General features: G+C 51.3%; 4 protein-coding genes and 1 long non-coding RNA gene across 8 annotated transcripts in view; 3 read left to right on the top strand and 2 right to left on the bottom strand.

Moving 5' to 3' along the window:
• Positions 1-3,000: 3,000 nt before the first annotated feature.
• On the bottom strand, positions 3,001-9,877 carry ZMYND15 (zinc finger MYND-type containing 15). 4 transcript variants are annotated; one of them, XR_009222673.1, is made up of 14 exons: positions 8,680-9,877; positions 8,021-8,255; positions 7,776-7,931; positions 7,358-7,518; positions 6,669-6,821; positions 6,276-6,356; positions 6,010-6,126; positions 5,804-5,892; positions 5,619-5,717; positions 5,314-5,467; positions 5,168-5,226; positions 4,738-4,898; positions 4,096-4,369; positions 3,001-3,670 (listed from the first exon to the last, which is right to left on the bottom strand). XR_009222673.1 is itself a non-coding variant. In XM_058559926.1 (13 exons), exons 1-13 carry the CDS (start codon positions 9,260-9,262, stop codon positions 4,198-4,200), a joined length of 2,220 nt encoding a protein of 739 aa, XP_058415909.1. In that variant the 5' UTR covers positions 9,263-9,877; the 3' UTR covers positions 3,001-4,197. The 4 variants fall into 4 exon arrangements, 2 of the variants coding, with proteins under 2 accessions (XP_058415909.1, XP_058415911.1); XR_009222674.1 differs by having other exon boundaries at positions 3,001-3,313; XM_058559926.1 differs by having other exon boundaries at positions 3,001-4,369.
• Positions 4,530-6,692, top strand: LOC131417017 (uncharacterized). The gene is made up of 3 exons (XR_009222676.1): positions 4,530-5,323; positions 5,407-5,529; positions 6,632-6,692. It is a non-coding gene; the product is annotated as an uncharacterized LOC131417017 (long non-coding RNA).
• Positions 9,878-9,956: 79 nt separating the features above from the next.
• CXCL16 (C-X-C motif chemokine ligand 16) lies at positions 9,957-14,140 on the top strand. Its single transcript, XM_058559932.1, has 5 exons — positions 9,957-10,555; positions 10,921-11,059; positions 11,331-11,413; positions 12,626-13,045; positions 13,496-14,140. The coding sequence occupies exons 1-5, from the start codon at positions 10,489-10,491 to the stop codon at positions 13,540-13,542; spliced, it is 756 nt and encodes a 251-aa protein (XP_058415915.1). The 5' UTR covers positions 9,957-10,488; the 3' UTR covers positions 13,543-14,140.
• On the bottom strand, positions 13,643-15,985 carry MED11 (mediator complex subunit 11). The gene is made up of 3 exons (XM_058559933.1): positions 15,890-15,985; positions 15,560-15,690; positions 13,643-14,634 (listed from the first exon to the last, which is right to left on the bottom strand). Exons 1-3 carry the CDS (start codon positions 15,972-15,974, stop codon positions 14,497-14,499), a joined length of 354 nt encoding a protein of 117 aa, XP_058415916.1. The 5' UTR covers positions 15,975-15,985; the 3' UTR covers positions 13,643-14,496.
• Positions 15,986-16,189: 204 nt separating this feature from the next.
• PELP1 (proline, glutamate and leucine rich protein 1) overlaps positions 16,190-16,773 on the top strand; it is a 43,372-nt gene continuing 42,788 nt past the window's right edge. The window contains exon 1 of the mRNA XM_058559924.1: positions 16,190-16,440. Within this exon, the coding sequence (XP_058415907.1) occupies positions 16,375-16,440 (66 nt within the window). The 5' untranslated portion in view covers positions 16,190-16,374. The remainder of the gene's footprint in view (positions 16,441-16,773) is intronic.

The raw sequence follows: 16,773 nt of genomic DNA, 5'->3' as shown, positions 1-16,773 counted from the left end.
GGATGTTAGCTCAGGGCTGATCTTCCTCACACACAAAAAAAATGTTAGAAAATGTGTTTCCCACTTGGGGTATACCTTCCACAGTCTCCAGTGATTGAGGCACCCACTTCACTGGGCAAGTCATCCAAGCTATAACAGAAACCTGGCAAACTTCTTAGAATTATGACTGTTCCTGTCACCCTCAATCATCAGACAAAACTGAAAGAACTAATAGAAAAACTGGATTCAAGCAGAACAAGAATTAATACATGGGACTGAATGAACTGATGAAGATGATTATAATTTTTATAACTTTTTGTCTAAAATATTACTGGTTTTTTAATCTTTCATTTTTCCAGATTTAAGGAAAACTTTTTTTCCTTTTCTCTTAACTCTCTGTGACTTACAGCAATTTGGTGAATTATACTTTTGTAAACAGAATTTATCTTTTTCTCTCTACCTGATCCCCGCAGAATTTGGAAACTCTTAGTAAGTAAATATTATCCCATGGCAATATATTTATTTGTATAAGTTTGAGGAAGAATCTGTTCTCCTTATAACAGGACACGATTGGAAACATTGGTTATATTACCAAAGCTTTGACTGCAATGTCATATTTGAGAGAAACAGGCATAACCTCAGATATGACCAGACAGTTTTTGAGGAGCAAAAATTGGACTTTATGGAATAAAGCCACTTGGAAATATTGGCCCAATCCCTTGTTTACAGGGTTCCCGGCAATCTCACTAGGTAAGTAAGGAAGGTCACTTATCTGGCAGGTGCAAGGAACCTCAATATTTTGGGGAACCTCAAGAGAAGAGAAAAATTCACCCAAATCTGTAGGTATTATAGGCTTTGTCTGATAAGTCCTTGGCTTTCCTGGCCTTGAGAGGCCTTTAAAGTTCAATCTGATATTCCTTATAAAAAGTTCCAGCAAAGCAGGTTTAAAAGAGCCTATATGATCAATTGATATTTTTGTTGTGCTTCTGTGAATAATTGGGCCAAATTTATTGAATGTAGACATTTTACAAACCAGTTAGTCTTAACTTGGCTATCTTTGGTAAAAATAAGGGTGATTTTAGAGAGAAAACTTATGTTTCAGTAAAAACTATAATACACACTTGTAAATATTAAATTCTAGTGCTGTTAATTTTCCTTGAAGTTTCTTATTTACCTAAAAACTGGACTAGATCTTAAATTCTTCTAATTTCCCCAAATATTTGGCTACAAATCTCCAAACTAATGTTTTCAATTTTTTCCATCATTTACATTTGGAATCATTGAGAACTGCACCTGCCCTTTTCCTGACGCCCTGCAAGCTGAAGCTGGACAACTTGATATCAACTCAAGAGAGATTCATGTCTGTTGCTGTGTAAGCCACTCAGAAAGATACCTGAACACCCAGTGACATCATCAAAGACATTTAAAACTGCAAAAGATGCTTCAACTCTGACATGTAGAGATCTTTTTGACTGGCTACCCCCTAGGCTCAAAAACTGGTTTATAATTTGCTCCAACCATTAACAATTGTTTTTCTTTGTTTCCATAGAAGTATCTCTTATTAAATACCTGATTTCTTGCACCATAGACCTAATTTTGGGAGCCCACCTGCATCGCTGTCTCCTGAAATGAGACACAATTGTTTAACTGAACTGACCTATTTTCAAGACTAAAAGATTAATTCAATGAAATAATAGAACAACCTACCAGGTCAACTTTTAATATATGAAACTTCCAGGGAAGTTTCAAAGGAGGGAACTATTGGGGCCCAGGGCAGGCCACCCCAAAATATCCCACAATAACATATTAATTATTTAGAATTAAAGTTACTTGAGAAGCAAAAAAAGGGCATTCTGACCCTCCTGTCTCTGTTCCCCTGAAAGCAGAAAATAAATCTCCCATGTGAAAGGTGCTCTCCCTGCATCCTTATCACCAGAGCTAGGGAATTCAAGGCCGAGAAGCCTGCATAAACAACCCTTGCTAATTACGTACCCCAAACCTAAGTTTCTTTGTCCTGTCAATTCTTCACAAATTTATTGTTTCCTTTTGTAAAAGATATACATACTGCCTGCTTTGTTCACTCTCTAAGCATCATCTTTATGATTCTTCCATGTGCATGTAATTAAATTGGATTTTTCTCCTGTTAATCTGGTCTTGTGTCAATTTTACTATTAGTCCAGCACAAGAACACAAGAAGAGAAAAAAAGGGATTTTTCCCCGCCCCAACACCCACCTAGGGTAACCTCATTAGCACAGACTCAGGTACATTGAAAGGGGCTTATTATGAAAACAAAAGACACTCCTATCACCCATATCACTCAGGAAATTCCAAGGGTTTTAGAAGCTCTTGCCAGGAACCAGGACAAGACCAAATATATATTTCTTATTACATCACAATATCACAGGGGATAATGATAAAATGGGAAAAATGTTGATAATTGTTGAAGCTGAGTGAAGGCTATGTAGAAATTCATTACGCTAAGTCTCTGGGCTTTTGAGTATATTTGGAAACAGATAATAAAATATTTATAATAAAAGTGAATGACAGACACTTTATAAGCCATACTGAGTCTGAACTTGATTTTTAACTTTTTATTTTGAAATAATTTTAGATTTATAGATAAATTGCAAAGATAGTAGAGTGTTCCCATATACCTTCACCCATCTTCCTTTAATGTTACATCTTAAATAACCATGGCATGTTTATCAACACTAAGAAATTAACATTGGTGGGCGGGCCCCATGGCTTAAGTGCGCGTGCTCCGCTGCTGGCGGCCCGGTTTGGATCCCGGGTACACATCGTCGCACTGCTTCTCCAGCCATGCTGAGGCTGCGTCCCACATACAGCAACTAGAAGGATGTGAAACTATGACATACAACTATCTACTGGGGCTTTGGGGGAAAAAAGGAGGAGGATTGGCAATAGATGTTAGCTCAGAGCCGGTCTTCCTCAGCAAAAAGAGGAGGGTTAGCATGGATGTTAGCTCAGGGCTGATCTTCCTCACAAAAAAAAATAAAAATAAAAATAAAAAAAGAAATTAACACTGGTACAATACCATTAGCTAAATCACAGACTTTATTTGGATTTCTCCAGTTTTTCCACTAATGTTCTTTTTCTGTTCCAGGATCCAATCCAGGATACTGCATCATATTTAGTTGTCATGTCTCCTTAGTCTCTTCCAATCTGTCACAGTGTCTTGGTCTTTCCTTGCCTTTCATGGCTTGGACACTTTTGAAGAATAGTGGTCAGGTATTTTGTAGACTGTCCCACAACTTGGATTTGTCTGATGTTTTCTCATGATTAGACTGAAGTTATGGATTTCTGGGAAGAATACTACAGAGGTGACGTAGCTTTGTCATTGCATCATGTCAGGGAGCACATGATGTCAACGTGACATTGTTTCTTCTTAACCTTCATCATTTGGTTAAGTGGTGTCTGCCAGGTTTCTCCACTATTTTTCCCTTCCTATACTTAGTGAGAGTCACTAAGTCCAGCCCACACTCAAGTGGACTTTAGAAGCAGAGGAGACTCACTGGAGGGATTTAAGCAGGGGGTAATTTGAATGTCTGTTTTAGAAGGAATATGCTGGCTGATACGTGGAGACGGAGGTATGGTGGAGTTTGCAGTGGGATTGGACATAAACTGTTGCATTTGAGTGACTTTAGCAGTCTGACTCAGCAGGAGTTGGTTCTTCATTGGATATGAGGGATGAGAGAATGTGGAGTCAATGATGGCTGCCAGGTTTCTAACTTGGACAGTTGGGTGGCTGGAGCCTTTCACTAAACTAAGGGGTCTGTGCGCCCCTAGGAGGTTGTACGCTTCCCCTGCCCACCCCTGCCCCCAAAGAATCCACTTTCTGCTTCTTGGTCTTGCCTTGCCTTGGGGCAGGTCCCTGAGGGTTACTGGGGATGGAAAATGACTTATCCAAATATACATTAGAAGTTTGGGATTACCAAGGAGGGTAAGAGTCCCAAGTGAGAGATGGGACAGCCGTCGAGGGGCTGAGAGAAGCTGGAGGAAAATAGGTCATCCCTAAATCCTTTTCTTCCCTCCCCGTTTAATGACCCAATTGTGAGCGTTTGACTCAGTGGTTTCAAACAAGTAATTTTATTTACCTTTTCGGGTTCCGCCAGCCGTCCTCCCCCTCGGCCTCGCGTGTTTTTGTGTTCCTTTCAGAGGCGTGTTGGGGGAAGGAGTGGACTGCTACATCTCAGCCCTCATCTCCGCCGGCGGGCCCCCCGCCTAAGCTTCTTTTCTCCTCGGCGCCTTCGGGCGGGGGCGGGAGGAGCGGCGGGAGTTGGGGCTGGGGGCGCGGGCCTGGGCGCCTGGCGGGCCCCGTTCCCTTGCGGGGGCTTGTAGACCAGGTGGAAGATGAAGGCGTTGCAGTACCTGAGGGGGGCGTGGCTGTCAGGGGCGGGGCCAAGAGGCCGGGATTCCCAAGGGGCGGGGTTCCCAAGTTCCAGGAGGTGGGGCTAGACGTAGGGGCTCCGCCAGGCAGAGGGTCGGAGGGTCTTTTGCGGGGTGGGCGAGGAGTTGGAGAGATTTTGTGAGCAGGATCTAAGGAGGGGTGTGTTAGGGTTGTCGAGACCCTCCAGGAGGGTGGTGAATAGTGGAGGCAGAGAAGGCTGGTTGTAGGGCTGGGGCGAGGAGAGTCTCAGCAGAGCAGAGACGAGGGTCGAGGCGGGCCTTTTAGGATGCACAGCCAGAGTAAGAAGTTAAGGGTCAGGAAGGAAATAGGGAGGGTCTCGGACCCTTACCACGGCATGCAATTGTCGCCCGCTCTGAGGCGAAAGGGGGAGCGGAAGGGGTTGGGCTGTGGAGGGCTGGTACCCCCTCCTGTGGCCACCGCCATGGTCTGGTCGTCCATCACACAGCCGTACTCGCTGCTCTCGGTGAAGAAGGCCGGCACTCGGAGGGACTGGGGGTGGGGCGGGGCCTCAGACACGCTCCGAGAGGCTCCTCCCCCCAGATACCTCCCGAGCCAGAAGGATAGAAGACTGGGTTGAAAATTGAGGACCCAGACGGACCGGGATGAGGGAGAGGCACCAGGCAGACACAGAGAGGGGCAAGAGGACCCGTGGGCGCACCCCATGTCTGTGGAGCAGATGGTGGGGAGGAAGAGACTTTCAGAAAAAGAGGAGGGAGTGGGCAGGAGGTGAAAAAGTTCCCTTTGGCCTCATCTCCCACCTGTAACCGGGGCAGTGAGCTCAGCCAAGTGTCCTTGAGACCAAAGCCGGAATTAAATCCTGCGGACCGAAGGAGAGCAGGGAGAAGCTGGCTCCCATGGTCGTCTTCTCTCCCACCTTCCCCACACTCCTACCCCAGGCTTTTACCAATAACCAGGTCAGGCTTGGGCCCCTGGAGCAAGTGGTAGGGCCGTGCAGACACTTTGATCTGCAGGTCCCTGCGACTCCCCTTCTCCTTAGTCCCAGAGCTGAGCCGTGCTGATACCCCAGGACCAGGACGGGCAGATACTTCGGGGCTATCCTGGGGAGCCAAGAGTCGGGTGGAGAAACCACTGGAAGTTAGTGTACTGGAAGATGCATTAGGTAAGACAGGGAAGAGGGAGGGGGAGAGGAAGGGCAAGGCCCAATCAGGATGACAGCAGGATGAGAGCAGGGTCCCCCTCAGCCCTCACCCTCTGCAGGGTAAAATGCTGCTGGTCACTCTCAGGGGGCAGGCCGTCACCCACAAACTGCAGCTCCAGGGCCATGTGGGGGAGCAAGACCAAGAGCTCCTGAAGGACAGAGAGGACAGACTGGGTCCCACCCTGCATCCACCTGCAAACCCAAATGCCCAACCTTCAGGCCTGGAGGGACTTACCCAAAACACCATGACAAGGTCAAACTCCTTCCCGGCCTCCACCACGTGGATTTTCAGTGACTGTTTGTTCTGGATGTTGAGCTCAGGGACTGGGTGAGAAGCTAGCCGTTTGAGAATATGGTCCTCCTCCCTCCTTCCTCCTGTCCCCTACCAGCTCCCTGTCCCCCCTGCTCCATGCACTCCTCCCCTGCCTTGGCTCTCCTTACAGGACTGGGGCACCAGGTGGGTGATGATGTAGTACACAGTCAGTGGGTAGGTGAGAAGCACAGCCATGGGGGAGTCCAGGCTGAGGCCCCGCCATGTGTAGTAATCCTGCCATGAGCCTGGGGAGAGTGGATTACTGAGGGACCTGGCCCCAGGCCTGGAACCCAACCCCTTCAGTCCAATGGCCCCCTTTTTCTCAGCCATCCAGACTGCTGGCCCTCCAGTCCCTGTCCCTACCTCTAGCTCCCTCAGGGCCCCTCCAGCTCACCAAAGAGGCCCCTGGGTGAATCTGGGGGCACAGGAGGCATCAGGGCAGGCCCGTCCCCCTGGAGAAGCTGGTAGGGATCTCCTGAGAGGATGAAAGGTAGAAGAGGAGCCTGGTGTCAAGGAGACCCCCACCTGGCCCATCCACCCCTTCCTTGCAAAGGATCTGTATTCCCCGAGAGAGGGCCTGGAGCTGCAGCAAGAGGAAATGGGCGGTTGCCTATGGATGGGGCTTCTGGATGGGTGGGTGGCGGACTTCTTTGAGGATTGGGGAGAGGGCTGAAGTGGCTCTGGTGGTGTGTATGTGGAGGGGTTATCTGGGACCTGGACAACTTTTTTCTGTCCCCTCTTTCCCTCTAGGCTGAGGGGCCCATGCCTGAAGAGAGGCCTCACGCACCACTGAGAAGAAGGCTGAGGGATGGCATGCTGCCCCAGGGGTGCCTGGGTGTGCCAGGGCCTGGAATCAGCATGCTAAGCTGGGTCCAGTAGCCACGAGTTAGGCCTCGCGTGGCCAGGAAGGCCTCCTTGTTGAAGGTTTCACTGGTCACCTCTGGAGAAGGAGGGGGGGAGGGTTGAGGGCCTAGTGGCTAGGAGCCCAGACTATGGCTCTCCTCAGCCTCTCCCAGGGACCCTGGCTCTGAGTCTGGTTCTAGTTATGGAGCCAACAACATTTCTGAGGGTCTACAATGTAGCAGTCACTGAGTTCACAGAATCCTTACAGCAATTCCCTGGGTTTTAACATTTGTTAGTATCCCTATGTTACAGATGAGGAAACTGAGGCTCTGAGAAGTGATTTGTTTAAGGTCACCTGTTAGTGGTGGAGCTGGGAAGCAAGTGTTTGAATCCTTACTCCCGAATCTCCTAAGCTCTCAGGGACCTGGGCCTCAGTCCTCAGCTCTAGAGACCCTGTCTCCCGCTCCAGGGGTCTAGCCCCTAGCCCCCAATACCCAGCATCCAGCCCTTAATCCAGGGATCTAGACTCCAGCCCCAGGCACTTAGACTTCAGCCCCAGGACCCTGTTCCCAGGCACCCGGACCCCAGTCACAAACATCTGTTTGCCCTACCATCCTGACCTCATTATGGTACCTGCAGTGTAGGTAAAAGGCAGGGTTGCCAGTTCTCCGGCCCGCTCCATGAAGGCTGCAAGCCTCGGGCACCAAAATCGGTGGCTCACATCATCTGGGCATCGCCGCCAGTCGGCCCGGAGACAAGCCTCTCCACAGTACAAGACAGCACTACACTGGGGGCTGGGGTCACAAGGGTGGTGGGCACCTGGTGTTAACCTCTGTAGGTCCTCTTTCTGCTGTCCATCTTCCCTGCAGCTGCCCATATGTCACTCGGTCTGTTTTTCTGTACACTCGCTGCTGTAACGGCTTTTTTTTTCTTTCATCTTTTTATTTCTCAGTCCCTCACTCTGTCTGTCTGCTGGGCATCCCCTGGCCTGCTTTTTCTCCTTACTGTTGGGGTCTTCCTCCCTCTCACCCCATCTTTGCAGGCTGCTCACCAGGGTGTCAGCTTCACTTCAAAGCTGTGCCTGTGACAAACATGGCAGGTTCGAGCCCGAAGGGAGGCAAAGGTGAAGCCTGGCCGGGGACCCCATGTCCGCATTGGGGTCTTGGCTAACTTCACTCCCAGCCTTGGGACCAGACTCACCAGCTCTCTGAATGGGGGTGGAGACAGCATCAGGTTGAAGGGTTCAAGAGTCCAGGCCCCTAGGCCTCCTCACCCTCAGATACCAGATTTCTGTACCGATGCAGCTGAGGATCTCCCACAGTAAGCTGTCGGGGCTTTCGGGGGTCTCCAGAGCCCATGGGGCAGGTCATGCTATGGCAGAGGAGAGCATAGGCCCGAGGAGCCAGGTTCTCTGTCCCTGAGACCCTGTCTGCATTCCCCTGTGTTCCATCCATGAGCAGATCAATGCCCAAGATGGTGCCATGTTCATCCGTCACCAATAAGAGACACGAAAGGTGCAGGGGGGCAGCCTCTGGGGAGGAAGGGAAAAGTCAGGGGTCGGGGTACCAAATTCAAATGCCTACAGGGGCCAGGCAGAATAACTAAGGGAGTAAAGCGGCCTAGTAGAGAAGGTATGCCTCATCTCAAGGGGAAAGCAGCTACACAGTACCAGCATTTGCTGCCATGCAGAAATGTGGTCCTGCTGTTGGAACTTGAGATTTTTCTTGAGAAGGTGTAAATCCAGACTTCTGGAGTTTTTTTTTTTTCTTTCTTTCAGTGTTTATGTTGGCTCAAATTAAAAAACATTGTAGGTCAATGAAAATACCTTTTTGGGCCAGACTGGGCTGAAGGCCCCCCGTGTGTGACTCCTAGCTGGTTCTGGATGGTAGAGGAGGGCTTCAGAAGGGGAGTATGCCTGGGCAGGGGGCAGGGCAGAGCCAGCCCTGGGTTCTTACCACTTCTTCGTCCCTTCCTCCTCTCAGGCCCCGTTTCGTCCTCTGCTCTGTCCTCTCGGCAGCCATCCTCGCCCCCTACTGCCTCCTGCTCAGCCTCCTCTGGCTCCCCTGGAGGGTTTGCTTCCCCGGGGGACTCTCTGCTGGTAGTTGCTGGCTCTCCATCCTCCTCTGGTTCTACCTTCTCCGTGCCTGCACCCTCCTCCTCAACATTCTCTTCTTCTTCCTCCTCCTTCTCCTCCCCTTCCTCCCCTTCCTCCAGGCTGACAAAGCTGACATAGGGGCTTAGGTCTTGCAGGTGGAGTGGGGGCTCATCTCCTAGGAGCCGGGCAGCCCCCAGGCCTGGTCCAAGGCCTGGCTCTGCCCCTTGCCCCAGGCTGATGCCCACACTACGGTTGGGCAAGACATGGAGCACCCAAAGGGCAGGGTCCTGGGGCAACCTTCTGATCTGAGCCTCCAGCTGTCGCCAGCGGCCCTCAAGGCTGGCCCCCACAGCCCCTCGCTCCGCCACGAACTTGCGGAACCAGCCAAAGAGGAGGGCAGCGAAATCGAGGAACTCATCCCGGTATCCAGACACAAACTCCATGTCCTCAGGGGCACAGGACCTGGGCCCAGACTGAGCAAAGGAAGGGATATTTGGTGACGGAGAGGGTAGTGGTGAGAGTTTGGGGCTGGGTCACAAAATGGGGGAGGGTGTGTTTGAGGATCACTTAGGGTGTATCTAATGGATAGTGTTAGGAGCGCAGAAAAAGGTTTTCAGGGCTGAGGAGATAGGAGTTCAGGATGAGAATGGGGACTAGACTTGAAAGTGGGTGATTAGGGTTACAGATGAGTCGTCAGGAGTGAGATGGTATTTGGTCTCAAAATTTGAGGCTCGAACCCTCAAAAGTAGGATTTGAATTGAAGATAGAGATGAGGGAGGGCTAATCCTATGGAGGAGGGTTTGGTGAGGAGGGAAGAATTTGGGATCGGTCTGTGGGGTGTGGGAGGAGGGAATAGGAGCCGAGGCATCCCTTTGGCTTGGATCGGTTTGGCGGTGCGCCCTAGTAGACCTAGCCCCTCCCGGCGGCTCCGCTACTCCGGTACCTGCAGCCGCCACCTCTTTTCGAAGGTAAATACCTCGGGACTGGGCGGTCGTGACGTCACGGCTGTCCGCGCCCACGACCCGCCCTTCGGGTGGCCGCGCCCGGGGTGGCAGTCTGGAGCGTGCGCGGAGCGGCCCCGGCCAGCGCGCGCTGCTGGGCGCGCGGACTTTGACGCCGGCATCACACCAGCCATGTGACGGGTCCAGCTGCGCCGGGACCCTTGCCGGGAAAGTGAAAGCTTCTTGGAGGAGAGGCGGGGTGAAGTGGCTCACCCGCGTCACCGACCCGGTGGAGTGACCTGGGGCAGGCGGGCATCCCCGAACCGAACTGCATCAGCCGTGTGGCCCCTGCCCGCCTGCCCCGCCTCGCTCTGCAGCCTAAGTTTTCTTTCGCTTTCTTCGGACATTCCAGACCTCCCCCTCGAAGAAGGCTCTGGGCCCGGCGTGGGAGAAGGGGCTCCGCCTCCAGGGGTTTCCCCGCCGCGGGAGGCGGGCAGGGGCGCGGGGGCCGCAGTACTGGCCGCGCTGTCTGTTCCAGACGGCGCAGCGCCGGGACGGAGGCACCGCCACCTCGCGCCTCCTCTTCGGCCGAGACTCGGCGCCTGCGGCCGCCGTCTCCCCCAGCATCTCCAGCGGAGCAGGGAGCGAAGCGAAAGCCCAAGAGAAATCAGCTGGACGTCCTGCTCCGGGGCCTGTCTGGGAGTCAGACAGGGAAAGGCGGCCCCGAGATGAGGCGGAGCTGGGGACCCCTGCCCCTCGAGCTCCTACTTCTGCTCGTCTTGCTGACTCGGCGAGGTTCGTCAGGGGCCGGGCTGGGGCCCAGATCCCCGAATCCGGGCAAGGGAGTGAGTGTGTGTGGGTGGGTGGGGGGGCACTAGGGCCGCGGGGTTGAGTTAAATAAGTGGGGAGCCAGATGCGCCAGGGTCCCCAAGGCAGTCGAGGCGGAGGGAGGGCCTGGGGTTGAGGACAGAGGCTCGGAGACGCCTGGGTCCAGGTGGGATTATGGACGTCTTTGAGGGGCGTGATGTGTGGGTTGAGCCTTGGGGGTCCGACCCCGGTCTAGGGGAGAGACTGCGATGGGGCAGTGGTTGGAGGCTGAGTAATACCTGGGGGAGCCCTTTGGCGCAGAAACCTGTGCTGACCGCCTCTGTCTCGCTCAGGCGATGGCAACGAGGGCAGCGTCGCTGGAAGTTGTCGCTGTGATAAAGTATTTTCTTCCAACTCCCCTCCACCGGTTCAGTTCACGGAACATTTCCGGAAGCAAGTGCGATTCTATCAACGCTGTCCTTCCTACGTCAGGTAATCTCACCCACCCCTGGAGGACAGCGCCTCCGGAACCCTCTCTGGTCAAACTTGAACTCCTTCTGGGAGGACCTAGCCCCCTCTCCGGATTATGTTTGCCCTAATTCTGCTAATTCACCTTCATGTCCCAGTCCCACCTACCTGGATTTTCTCATCCCCAGCAGAAGGGGTTATATTTTGTCGGTGACTTCACCTCGTCGGAATGAGGAAAGAGCTGGGGAAAGGGTGGGGCGGTTGATGCAGCTGAGACCAGGTCCTTACCCCGCAGGTTCCACCTACGTTTGCGGAGTGTGTGCGGGGGCAGCAAAGACCAGTGGGTTCGTGAATTGATGAACTGTTTTGATCGCAAAGGTGAGAGTTTCCCCCTCCTCTCCAGGCTCTAGGGCTCAGCGGCCTCCACTTTACGCTTTCCCCCGTGACACCCGACATTCCTAGTACCTCTGACACTGGCGAAGGCCAAATTACTTTCACTTAAGTCCTTGTCTACCAAGCATCATTCACCACCACGTTCACGATTTTCGCCAATTCATCCTATCACCTGTGCTATTATTTACTTAATATTTTTCTTGAAATCAAGTCACTGTTTTTGTTTTCCGATATTTTCTTATGGAAATTTAAAGACATACAAAAGTTGAAAGAATTGTACAGTGAACATCCATATACCCACACCTAGAGTCTACAATATTTCATTTATATATTTTTATATTTTACATATTTTATATAATATGCACATAATAAAGCAAATATATTTTACAATATTGAGTATACAACATTTGAACTATATTTGCTTTATTGCACATCCATCTCACTATCCATCATCAATCCACCTTATTTCTGAAGCATTTCTAAGTAAGTTGCAGGCATGACTATACTTCATCCCCAAACATTTCAGCATGCATATTATTAAGTAGAGTTCAATATTTTATTGTTCCTTTTTGATTTTGAGGTAAAATTTACATACAATGAAATGAATAAATCTTAAGTGTACACAAGCCACTTTTGAAAAACTTAAGTAGCAACTTGTCCTAGGCAATAGCATCTGTGAAGTCACAAATTTGATGTGCTGGTTGTATTTTTCTCCTAAAATAAATAGACAACCATTAAAATGCAAAATGTTCTTCCATGTCCCACCTGAAGTTGTTTTGTGTAGCATCAGTGGTACACATACTACCCTTTGGGCTACACAGACCTACATTATTTCATTTAATCCTCCCAGCTACCTTGGCCCCTGGTACTAAAATTATCCCCACTTTACAGCTGAAAGAAATGAGTCCCAGAGAGGTTAAGAGACAAGGGGTAAGGTCACATAGCTACTTTGTAACAGAGCTGGTGTTCTAACTCAGGTCTCCTGACTTCCCAGTTCAGAATGCATGCTGGTCCCAGTGGTTCCATGTTGTGGTTTGCTCACTTCCTTGTCCCCCCAACTTTACCCTCTGCCCCTGCCTTCCTCTCCTGGCCTTCAGCTGTTCCCTTGATGTTCTCCTGGACCCACTATGCTTCCCTCTATCTACTTCTTCACCTTGTCCCCTCACAGCCCTGATTCCTCACTTCTTGCCTCTCCAGATTGTGGATATGGTAACCTTGGGAGTGTGGCCCGCCAGGAGCATTTACCTCCCCCCAGCACCCAGGTTCCTGGGCCTACAGAAAGGGCACCTTCAGACATGGTCACCCCTGCCCAGACGTACCTGCCGTCCACCCAGCAGCCCACCCAGCAGCCCACCTGTCCCACAGGAGCACTGTCCTTGGACAAAAAGCTCACTCACACCAGCGAAACCACCACTTCCGCTTCGGGCCACAGTCTGGTGTCTGGGCCTGTGGCTGGGGAGAACCAGAAGCAGCTGAAGGAAAATGTGGGTTCTGCGACTGGGACGTCAGTCACAGTGGCAGTGCCATCCCTCTTGGCCATCGTCTTCTGCCTCACCGGAGTCCTCCTCTATGTGCTGTGTAAGAGGCGGAGGGAGCAGTCACTGCAGTACTCTCCAGGTATACTGGGCCTCTGAACCCCTACCCTAGGGACCAGAGCCTCCCTGGCAGGGAGCCTACCCCCAGTAGCTCCCAGGTGGCTGGAAACCAGCCCTAGGCGGACAAATATGAAAGCTGTCTGCACCATGGACCATAGGCCATGAGAGAAGAGTCAGCCAGAGACTATGGAATGGGAAGGCAGGGAAGCCACGACTGGCCCAGGGAGCTTCACGTTCAAAGCCAGGCAGTGCTTGGAGCAATAAGAAGATGACAGCTAGAGATGGCTAGTGGGAGATGAAGCTGGGAAGGAAAGTGGGAGCCATTCGTTTAATTCACAAATCTTTATTCAGCACTTACTGTGTCCCAACTCTTATGGTTAATGTTTTGGAGTCTGATTCCCTAGTTCAAGCTATCACCCCCACCCACTTCCCTCTATCTCAGAGCTCATCTCAATTTCTTTATCTTTTCCAGATTTGCAACTTCATTATACACCTATGGCACCAGACTCCGAGGCTTGAGCTAAGAATGGAAGCTTGTGAGGGAAGAAATGGTGATTTATTCAGTACCACATGCTTTTAATACACTATGAAGTCTCTGGCACATGGTAGGCACTCTGTATGTGTTAATGTTTAATACATGATTAACCAGCTATTGCCCTCTCTTAGACCTTACCTGTTTTTTTTTCTGTGCTATAATGTAAAATCATCTTTTACACTGGGTAATATCTTGCACAAATTTTATGTTTTTTAACTACTAAAAATTATTTTTGTAATTATTGACTCTTCTTTCTGCATACATTGGCCTGATGCCCTTGCCCCCTTACCATGATTCCTGGCTTCAGCCTCTCTGCTGATGGTCCCCCCTTGTCCCAACTCTCGCTTCATACTACACTAGCTGTTCCTCCTCACATTCAGGCCTCTCCTCCTTCCTCTCCCAACCCCACAGTGAAGCCCGAGGCTTTCCCACCCTCCCTCCTCAGCAGACGCCATATAGGCTGGTTTTACTTCCTCAATCCCTTGCATCACCCATATATGCCCCAGTGAGACTCTGAGCTCCTTGTTTTTATTGTTATGTTTTTATTATTAAAATCCTTAGTTCTTGTTTTGTCTTTTCTGATGAAGAAGAATGTGTCTTCACTGGGTCAAGTCTGCAGGAAGCCTGCGGTAGGGACATGAAGTGTGTGAGGAAGTGGGGTAGGTGTCTGAATCTCCATCTCCCGTCGCAGCTTGTCAGCGCTTTTGTGAAGTGCAGAAGAGCAGGAGCACCCTGCCGGAGGAGCCAGGGCATAGTGTGGGCAGGCTTGATCTTTTAAGTTTCTCCATTCCCCCATTTTGCCCCTTTGTCCTCCTGTACTCTGACCAGCAGAGCATGTATGTGGCAGCCCATGCTCCCCATCCTACAGGTCTCCAGGTTCTGTCCTGGGATGCAGGTGGTGGTCTCCCTCCAAGCTCTTGCTCCACAGACTCCTTGGCTTAGTTTTCCAGCATCTGCTCACAGGTCCGGGCTACATCACTGAGCTTGAGGCGAGCATAGTCCACTCGCTTCAGGGCCATCTGACAGTCCTTCCTTGAAGAGTAGCTAGAGCCCTCATGGGGCTGCCCTGTGGCCACCTACAGGACAGTTAGATTGATCAGTGAAGCACCCCTTCCCTTACCATCTCCCCAACCAGGCATCTGGTCTCTTGTCTCATTTCTTCCCTGAATTTGAATCCATAATGCCACATGGTAACTGGATGACCTAAGGCAAATCACTTAACTTCTGTTAACCTCATCTGTAAAACGGGAGTGACAATAACTACTTTCTAGAGTTGTAAGATTAGAGAAGATAATGCAGAGTGTCCGGCACATTGTACGGGGCCTGCCTGGTGGCGTAGTGGTTAAGTTCACACATTCTACTTTGGCGGCCTGGGGTTCACTGGTTTGGATCCTGGGCGTGGACCTACTCATTGCTCATCAAGCCATGCTGAGGCGGCATCCATATAGAAGAGCTGCAACTCTACAACTATGATACACAACTATGTACTGGGGTTTTGGGGAGAAAAAAGAAAAAAAAAAGAGGAAGATTGGCAACAGATGTTAGCGGAGGGCCAATCTTCCTAAAAAGAAAAAAGAAAAAAAAATTTAGTAAATGGTGGTTGCTGTTGTAATGACTTCAGAACCCTCTCAATCCTGTCCCTTTAATCAAGATGTATCCCCACCTGGGGCTTCATGCCCCTGAGGTCAAGTTTCAAAGGGCAAAGTCCTGTGGCTTGGGCATTGTTTACAAGCCTCTCTCAGGGCTTCCCCATCCAGTGGCTCATGAGATGCAACCCAGTGAAGTAGGCAGGGTCACCTTTAATTCTCTCCTTTTAGAGGAAGAAACTGGCCCTGGAACGGAGGGGTCCTGCCAGGGTCGTCCGCCGGCTGCGGCTAGCGCGGGCTTGGGAGGTCTGGTTCTGCCTGGCTCCCTAGGCCAAAGCTCCGCTCGGGACCCCCGAAGGCTAAGGCTAAAGCACAGAGCTGGGTGGGCACGTAGCACCTCCCACCACACACACACCTGGGTGAGGTAGCGGATCTGAGCCGACAGCTCCGCCTCCACGTGTTGCACCGACGCCGTGAACGCTGCCGCCTGCCGGTCTAGGAGCCGCTCATTGGTTTTTTCCTTGGACAGTTCCAGGATCACGGTACCTGACGAGGCGGGGGAGAGTGTGGGGCTACCTGGAGACGGACAGTACAGCCCCGCCCCAGGGCCAGCCGCTCCCACCTGGCACGCGCCGCGCAAGCACCTAGGATCCCTCCCCAACCTCCTCCTACTCCCCAGTCGGCGGATGTGCTACCGGGTCTGGCTCGCTCTCGCTCCCTGCCCTTTGGTCGTCGTGTCCCAAACCTGCATTTTGAAGAATGGCGCCGATTTCCCGTTCGATGTCTTCCAGGGCGCGTAGACGCTCGTTCGCCAGGCTGTAGGTAGCCATTGTCACTCTGGCAATCCTCCACGGGATTTTCTCGTTTTGCGAAACGCGACGCTTGAGTCCGGAAGTGGCTGTCGATTTGCGCCTGCGCGGAGAGCGCTCTCTAGCTGACACTACAGTTCCCAGGATGCTCAGCCCAGTCTCTCCTTTCTTGGTTCACCTGGCGAACTACAACTCCCAGGGTATGTTGCGCATGCTCAGGTCTGCGCCGCCGCCACAGGACCACCTGTGGTAAGAGGCAGTCTTGAAACATTCCCTAGCTTGAGGCCCTTCAGACCTGTCCACCTTCAGGACACAATGTTGTGGTCTATATTTAATTTCTTCTGCAAGAGTTTATTGAGCGTCTGCTGGCGCTAGGTGATGATAGTGGGAGCTCTGGGTTGTTCCTCCAGATTGGACAGCCATGGACCCGCTGTCTGCCCACCCCGCTCCGCCTTGTGTCGGGGCCTGGGGAAAGCTTGGTGACTTGGTGAGTGTTACATTATTCGCCCTAGCGCTTCCTGCTGAACAGGAACCTAACTGAAACACAGACTATCAATATATTCTCAGAAGCTGGCTCCTTTCAGCCTTTTCCCCTTTACCTTTCTGGTTGCCTGTTATTTGGTGCACTCTGGGGATACAAAGATGAATGAGATGGACTCTCAGGTGGTAGTGGGACAGAGTTTTCTTAGAGATATGCCTGGGGTGTGCCCCTAGGAGCACAGCGAAAGGGTTCTGGGAGGAAGTGCTGCTTGAACTGAATTTTAAGGGTTAACCACGTGGATGAGGGTTGGAGTGGAAAAGGGAATCAGCATAGGCAAAC

This window comes from Diceros bicornis, chromosome 18 (genome assembly GCF_020826845.1).
Source record: "Diceros bicornis minor isolate mBicDic1 chromosome 18, mDicBic1.mat.cur, whole genome shotgun sequence".
In the NCBI taxonomy this organism is placed as follows: Eukaryota; Metazoa; Chordata; class Mammalia; order Perissodactyla; family Rhinocerotidae; genus Diceros; species Diceros bicornis.
The sequence above is the reverse complement of the archived record's forward strand: the minus strand, read 5'-3'. Positions and strand labels throughout refer to the sequence as shown.